The 7,992-nt window shown below is 53.1% G+C and overlaps 1 protein-coding gene across 1 annotated transcript; it reads left to right on the top strand.

Annotated features, from left to right (window-relative positions):
• Window positions 1-262: 262 nt before the first annotated feature.
• Window positions 263-2,044, top strand: LOC127292657 (tricetin 3',4',5'-O-trimethyltransferase). The gene is made up of 2 exons (XM_051322102.1): window positions 263-805; window positions 1,174-2,044. Exons 1-2 carry the CDS (start codon window positions 381-383, stop codon window positions 1,850-1,852), a joined length of 1,104 nt encoding a protein of 367 aa, XP_051178062.1. The 5' UTR covers window positions 263-380; the 3' UTR covers window positions 1,853-2,044.
• The last annotated feature ends 5,948 nt before the right edge of the window (window positions 2,045-7,992 follow it).

The raw sequence follows: 7,992 nt of genomic DNA, 5'->3' as shown, positions 1-7,992 counted from the left end.
GCGCTGGTTAGGGTAGCCAACACTGCCAGCTACAGTAGTACAATACAAGTTTCACGGCATTTGCATAGGTATGAAACGGCTTGTCGTTTCTAAGCATACATGGGAAATAGAGTATTCTGATTGTACAAGCAACATTCTATATAAATATATCAACGTGCGGCTCAACTAGATTGAGTTGAACGCTTCCTCATACTATCTTTCACCCATATCCCTACCTACTACTAGTAGCGTTGCTCCTATATAAACCCTTCCATTCATTCTACCTTCTCTACAACAAGAGCGCATAGGTCACTAACCAGTACATAATCCCCACTGGGAAAGCCCTTCACCAGCCAGACAAGCAGCTCGATCGGCTGCACAGCTCCGAAGAGGGCAAACTCATGGGCTCCACTGGCGCAGAAATGATCGTCATCCCGGCAGCTAACAACGACGAAGACTCATGCACGTACGCGATGCAGCTGGCGGCAGCGTGTATCTTGCCGATGACGCTCAAAAACGCCATCGAGCTAGGCATGCTAGAGATCCTTGTGGGCGCCGGCGGGAAGGCTCTGTCGCCGTCCGAGGTGGCCGCGCGGCTGCCATCGACCACTACCAACCCGGACGCGCCGGCAATGGTGGACCGCATGCTGCGGCTGCTGGCGTCGTTCAACGTGGTGTCGTGCGAGGTGGAGGAGGGTAAGGACGGCCTCCTCGCCCGCCGTTACGGCCCCGCGCCGGTATGTAAGTGGCTCACACCCAACGAGGACGGCGTCTCCATGGCCGCGCTGCTCCTCATGTGCCACGATAAGGTCACTATGAAGAGCTGGTGAGCTTAATCTACATCTTTTTTAACATATTAGTTTCATTAAACAGACATGTAGTAATAATCATGTAAGAACATATACTACCTCTGATCCGTTAAATCGACGCATGAGCTGCAAAGATCACGTGTATTTAACTATTTATACGCTGTGCGTGGGGTCGATTAAAACGGACCGGAGGAGTATGTGGCTATCTTGATAGGTTCTTAAAATGGCATGTTGGAGTGCTTGCCTAGGAAAGTTCTAACTTTTGACTTTAGTTGAGACTTGGAACCACTTGGAACCAATAATTGTGAGTCCCACTGGAGACTTGTATGTTACCACTAGTCCACTAGTAACTAGTAGTAAACTGAATCTCCAACTTAATTCGCAGGTATCATTTGAAGGACGCAGTCCTCAACGGCGGCCTCCCGTTCGAGAAGGCGCACGGGATGCCGGCGTTCAAGTACCACGGCACGGACCCGCGGTTCAATCGCGTGTTTAACGAGGGCATGAAGAACCACTCCACCATCATCACCAAGAAGCTCCTCGAGTCCTACACGGGCTTCGACGGCCTCCGCGCCCTCGTCGACATCGGCGGCGGTACCGGTGCCACCATCCACGCCATTACCTCCAAGTATCCACAACTCAGCGGAGTCAACTTCGACCTCCCCCACGTCATCTCCGAGGCACCGCCATATCCTGGCGTAAGGCACATCGGCGGCGACATGTTCAAGGAGGTTCCGTCCGGCGCTGATGCTATCCTCATGAAGTGGATCCTCCATGACTGGACTGACGAGCAATGTGCGACGCTGCTGAGGAACTGCTATAATGCACTCCCCCCGCACGGCAAGGTGGTCGTAGTGGAGTGTGTCCTACCAGTGAACCCGGCCGATGCCTCGCGCAATGCGCAGACGGTCTTCACGATCGACATGATCATGCTCACGGACACCCCTGGTGGAAAGGAGAGGTACCAGAGGGAATTCGAAATGCTGGCGAAGGGCGCCGGATTCGCCAATGTCAAGGCCACCTACATCTACGCCAACGCTTGGGCCATCGAGTTCACCAAGTAGATCTGGCCTCGGCCGCCCGTTTTATATGTTCTCCTTGCTTCTCCCTAGACCTGAATCTGCACTTGATTCGTGTAATTTTTTACTTATTTTTCACCTTCTCCAAATAAATGTGGATTGTAATGGTTGTTTATACTACTTGAAAATCAAAATGCAGTGCGTATAAATAAATTTAGTAAAAAGTTTACCAATGTATATTTATCTATATTATATACACCTAATAATAAAGGGAGGATTGTTTCCTTGATCCGATATTTTTTACCGATTTTACCCGTACGTTTTTAGGCTAAGTTCGAAAATATTACCAGCACTACCACCACATAAGTGACAAAAAAAACGGTTAGGAGACTTAGCTTTTTTTTTTTAGCGAAATTAGCAGGCTTAGCTGGGTTCGTCCGCTCGCACGTGGAGGTGGGCTTGGTTAGCAAAAATCGGCTTCCTAGAATCAGCGAAGAAAGCTATTCATGATATAATCCCACCTTGCTCAATTACACCGAATCCATCTGGTTTATATACATAAAATTTCAGGAATCAGCAAGTCGCCTCCGAGAGCAACAAGTTGGTCCAAGATGTAATGGTGAGGAAGAAATTAATGCCCCTTCATGCGGGTGAGAGAGAATACCAGAGCATGGGAAGACCGGCCGGAAGGACGGAGCGGAATGCGTCGCGGTCGTGAGGGAGAGAGGACCAAGCAAGGAAAGAAGCAAGTTCGGGGCGGCGGGCGTGCAGGTTGACTTGCGCCTGGACTTTTCTTCTTCTTGTTCCTTTATTTTTTCCACTGATTTTTTACAGGAAAGCAAAAGGAAATTGCCTATTTACCGGAAAGAGTAAAATCCATCAGTAGTACTTGAACTTGTCAACCAAAATCACTTTGGTCATCGTACACAGGAAATACAGTTCTACGGTCACCCAATACGAGTTTGTGTGTCGTGGACGGTCACTGGTACTGTTAGAGCGGTGTATTTGATGACATGGCAAGCTGCAAGATCCACTGTCAGAATTTGTTTTTGCAAATAGGCCCCCAAACTTACAAGCAATTGTCTATACATAAAGAACCATCTACCAACTGTGGACAAGTGGGGCACCGGTCAAAGTTCACCACGGTAACCCAAATATTAACCGACGAGCGCCAGACGCATTCGGCCTGCGGCCTGCCCCAGTTCCGGCTCGACGACGGGAGGATGAGGACTAGGAGCGTGCTGGTGTTGGGCGACGTCTAGCACGCCCCGGCCATCACCAACGCTATTCTTCCGTCCATCGCCGCCAGGGGCATCCCGGGCGCGGACGCGCACACGCTCGTCCACGCCGCCCCACCTGCATCTCGTCGGCCTTGGGCCTTGGCGCCCGTGGCCGGAGCGGCACCTCGGAGAGGTCGAACCAGATGCGACCGAGGTGGTCGTCACTTCCGAAGGCGCGCACGAAGATCTGGCCGCCACACCTCGCCCGCGTACCACGTGCACATACAGGTACTGCACCTGCGCGACCAAGTAGCAGGTCGCGTTGGCCTTTGCCAGCCGTCGTGCCGCTGCTGAGGCTCGGCCGCGTATTCTTGAGAGAGAAGTTTGCAAGGCCGACGCCCGACGGAGATCATGGCCAAGAGGGGGTAGTGGTCCGCGAGCATCACCGGCTTAATGGCCCCCGGCGCCGTTTGCGGCATGTCCCCTCTCCACGCGCTCTACGACGAGCTCAATCACGTGCTCCTCAAACCACAGCAACTCCCTGGACATTCTCGAGCACCCTTACAATGCAACTTCCTCCGCGTGGATTCCGACCACCGGAGGACCCACCCCGCCGCCCTCACTCGTAGTCCCCATCCTCCTGCAGCGGCGCAGCCCACCACCCCTACCTTAAATCTCTCTCACCAATCGGCTTCTTCTGCCCCTCCTCGACCGCTGAGCCCTCCCAGGCTCCCAACACCACCAGCGGCGCTTCGCGTGACACCCGCGCACCACCGGCACCTACCTCGGCGACCCGCACAACCGGTGCGCCACTCTACCGCCCCTGCACACACGCTCCAGTGACAAGCAAGCAGAGCTGTTGGCGGCCTGGAGGGGCTCGTGGTGCTGACGGAGGCGGCGTTTTGGCATTGCGGCGACAAGATGGGACGGGCAGGAGGGGGTGGAGGCAGAGGTTGGAGATGTCACCTTATCTCTTTGCTATTTTGTTTTTGATTCAGCCCTGTTGTTTCTTATTACTTCAAAATAGTCCATGTGCACGGTTAAGGGCTGACAGGTGGGTCCAGTAACTCGCCACGATCGAATACCCAGCCCCCCACCAGCACCACTGACCGTATGTGACGCACCAACTCGTATTGGGTGACCGTAAACTTGTATTTTCTGTGTACGATGACCATTGTGATTTTGGTCAACAAGTTCAAGTACTATTGATGGATTTTACTCTACCGGAAATCCCACTCTACATATATGTGGGTGTCCCTGCCTTATCCTGGGCATTCATTTATGCTTTAAGATGTGTATGCAGCTAGCTGTGTACATTGCAAAGACACCCCCCCCCCCCCCCCCCCACACACACACACACACACACACCTCGTATATTCTTCTATTCAGTAAAAAAGCACCTCTAATCTGTGGACTATTTGCTCTGATATCCATATGCTACTCGTTCGGTGCTACTTGCCAACAATCAGCATATACAGATTCAGTATTATTTAGTACATGACCAGTACTCCAAAACATTACTTAACTGGAAAGGAAGCAAACCATTACATTAATTGGAGTTCATAATTCTTTTACGTTAATTTGACCTGGGCCTTTTTCATTAGGGCATCTCCAGCGACCGTTTGCGTCCGCCGTGATCGAAAATACGTCTGGGTCTTGCTCCAGCGGGGCGACGCAAAGTGACCGGGCCGTTCGCGGCGACGCAAACCTGGCGCAAATATGGGCCAGGTTTGCGTCTCCGCAGTGGCTCCGCGGTCGCGCCGAGTGTCCACCGAAAATGACGTAGGACCCGCGCGTCAGTGGCAGGGAGGCCGATAACATTCCCGCCAGTTGCCATTCCGGTGCGAAAAATCAAAGTAGACCAGCGCGAGCAGTCCAGAAGCGATGGACGTCCTCGCCGCCGCAGCCACCACCATAGATGCCGAGGTAACCCTCGCACCCGCCGCCGCCCCACACTCCCCCGTAGCCACGGCCATAGCCAGCATGGAGGCTGTAGCTTCGGTGGAAACAAAGCGGGCCACCACCGGCGGCCGGGACGCAAAGCCGAAGGCGGCAAAGAAGGTGTTGTCCAAGGAGGAGAAATGCATCGAGGCCGCGAAGCATCGCGGTCGGCGCAAGAACCTGAAGGAGAGGAATGCAGCGGCCGCCGGCTAGCGGGCGTGGCAGATGCAGGTGAAAGTCGACGTCGCGCAAGTAGGCCTCCATCCGACCTTAACGGAGGGCTACATGCTCGTCAAGCGAGAGGGGATCGCCGGTGTCGCTCCTCCGGCCTCGTCGGTGAGCTCGGTAAGTTCCCAGCTGCGTCCTGGAACTCCCGCTCCCTTGTAGGGCCACCCGGCGACGCGGTTCGCGTCCGGCGTGGCGTCGGTGCAGTTCAACGGGGCGCCGGTTCCCGACCTCAATCGAAAGCCTAGAAATGGTGATTCGTGTCCGGGCGCGACACACAAGACGCGCCAGCTGCCGGAGGAGAGCATGTCAGTGCCCTGCATCCTTTTTGATGAAATAGTAGCGACTGCCCCGACGATGGACGACCCGGTATGTGTGCTCTGACAATGTGTGCCACTGCCATGTATCATGCGTTTGACAACCGGTCATTTGTAGGCCTATTGGAAGGACTAGAATGAGACAGACATCCAGACCTTGATCTTCGGCGGCCGCTTCGTTGGCGACGACGGGGCCGGGACATGCCCGCATGATGAGTGGGCACCGACGCAAGATGCGGAGGACATCGATCGCGCACGGCTGTTCGCCATCCAGCCCACGCAAAACACCCGTGTGCGTCGACAACTTTGAGGACGCGCCAACAGAGTCTGTCCTCACCACAGACAATGCTACGAAGAAGAAGGAGAGCCACAGGACACAAGGATTCATCGACGACGAGGACAAGTGTTTGTGTGATGCGTGGCTGGCAACAATCCATGACTGTATCAATGGCGCCCAACAAAAGGGCAAGGTGTACTGGGCCAAGGTCATGTAGGAGTACAACGAGAAGAAGATGCACCCGCCCTACCACATCCCAAGCCCTCGCACGGAAGAGTCCCTCTGAAAAAGATGGAACTACATCAAACAAGAGACAAGCAAGTTCTGCTCGGCCGTCGAACATTGCATCAACAACCCCGTTAGCGGCACTGGCGTGATTTCAGTGGTAAACAAGAGACAACCATCATCATTCTATTCTATTTACATCATTCTATGTACATCATTAGCGGCGTTGACGTGATTGCAGGTATCCCGAGCCTTGGAGAGGTTCAAGGCAGTGCATAAGAAGGCTACCATATGATCCATTGCTGGGACAAGCTCTAGGCCGCGCAAAAGTGGAGGACAAGCTTTGCGGCCTACGATGAAGTTGTGAAGAATGGGACAACGATCAACCTCGACGGGGAAGATGACGATCATGGCCGTCAAGCCCTTCCACCTCGTCCCCGAGGCCATAAGGCTACCAAGGTCGATCTAGCCCGGGAGGCACAGGCCATTGCATTCACGCAGAGCCTGGAGAAGATGATGGCCGACAATCATGCCGCCTTGGTTGCTAGGGACGAGAAGAGGCATCTGGAAAAAGAGGTCGCAGCTTCCATCTTCCTCAACCTCATGAAAGAGGTCATTGAGGTCCAAAGGATGGACGTCGAGGCCAAAAAGGCAGACGCCGAGGCCAAACTGTGTGACACCGAGGCCCGAAGGATGGACGCCGAGGCCAAGACCCGTGCAGAGGACACAAGGATCATGCTAGCCGACTTGAGCAGCGTCGACGATGACACCAGGGCCTGGTTCATGGAAAGGCGCGCTGAAATCCTGATCACCCGCGCCACGCGCCCAACACCTTGGCCTCCTTTTGGACTTTTTATGCTGTTCAGGCCTTGTTGTGCCCCTTTTGGACTCCACTTTGCGCCGTACCATGTGCAAAGTGTGATGAACTTATTTTGGACCTCAATTTGACATAATTTGAGGCTTCTGTTTCTTGCAAATTAGAGCTAATTTGCTCTTTTCTGATTTTTCTGAAACGAAACTGGCCCGCGCCGGAAATGCGTCGGCCCGCTGGAGCCACCCCTGATGCAAACGAACGCACGACCAGTCCGGCGACGCAAACGGACACCCGTGGATAATTTGAACATCTGAAATGCGTCGCCCCGTTGGAGATGCCCTTATGTTCACTGGACCTATAGGCAAAAATATTCCGGTATACTTAATTGGATTTGTACCTATTTTGCCCATCACACATTCAGCATCTGGATCAGATTATGTTCGGAAAAATGGAGGCCAAATAGTAAAGAATGGAAGAGCAAATCACAAGATTGTCTTAGGGAAAAATAGAGGCTAAATAGGAAGCAAGAATCACCAGAATAAATCTCGGACAGGAAACATTGATTCCCCATCATAAACATCACGACTCACCGGGAGAAAATCACAAAAACTAACAGAATTAGAAAGGAAGAAGTGAGATTGGAAAAATAAACTCGAGAGAAAATCGGCTTGACGGCGTTGGTGACAGAGCTGGCCGACGCCGACACGAGGCCGGCGAGCTTCCCGAGCTGCCTTGAGAAGAGGAGCAGGAAGGACACTCCCATGCTGCCGCAGCAGACGCCATGGCCGCCTGGTTCCTCTCCGTCGATCTGCTAGATCCGGAGGAGGTGGAGCTCATTAGGGGCAGCCTACCGGAGATGGAGGCGGCTCCTTCCAGGGGAGGCCTGGATGGTGGAGTCGGCTACTTCTGTGGGGGAGGGGATGGAAACGAGACGGCGTCGATCAGGGGACAAGTTGAGTGGAGGAGAGAGAGATAAGAGGGTGGTGCCGGTGGGCACTGGGCAGTATAATAGAAATCTCATCTAAAAAAGTAGCACTAACCATGTTAATCCCAATATTTTTTGAGTTATTTATCCGAAGTGTAGTGACATTTTTGATTTTTTGACAATTGTACAGTAGGGAAAAACCCTACTATTTGTCGATTTTTATATTATAATGAATGGAAAA

Source organism: Lolium perenne, chromosome 4, assembly GCF_019359855.2.
Source record: "Lolium perenne isolate Kyuss_39 chromosome 4, Kyuss_2.0, whole genome shotgun sequence".
Taxonomy (NCBI): Eukaryota; Viridiplantae; Streptophyta; class Magnoliopsida; order Poales; family Poaceae; genus Lolium; species Lolium perenne.
Note: the sequence above shows the minus strand (reverse complement) of the source record. Positions and strands in the feature narration are given on the sequence as shown.

Bases quoted from the DNA above. Each gene is read 5' to 3' on its own strand.
- LOC127292657 (XM_051322102.1), top strand. From the start codon at position 381: ATGGGCTCCACTGGCGCAGAAATGATCGTCATCCCGGCAGCTAACAAC. The intron at 806-1,173 runs GTGAGCTTAATC...CTTAATTCGCAG, and splicing joins AAGGTCACTATGAAGAGCTG to GTATCATTTGAAGGACGCAG.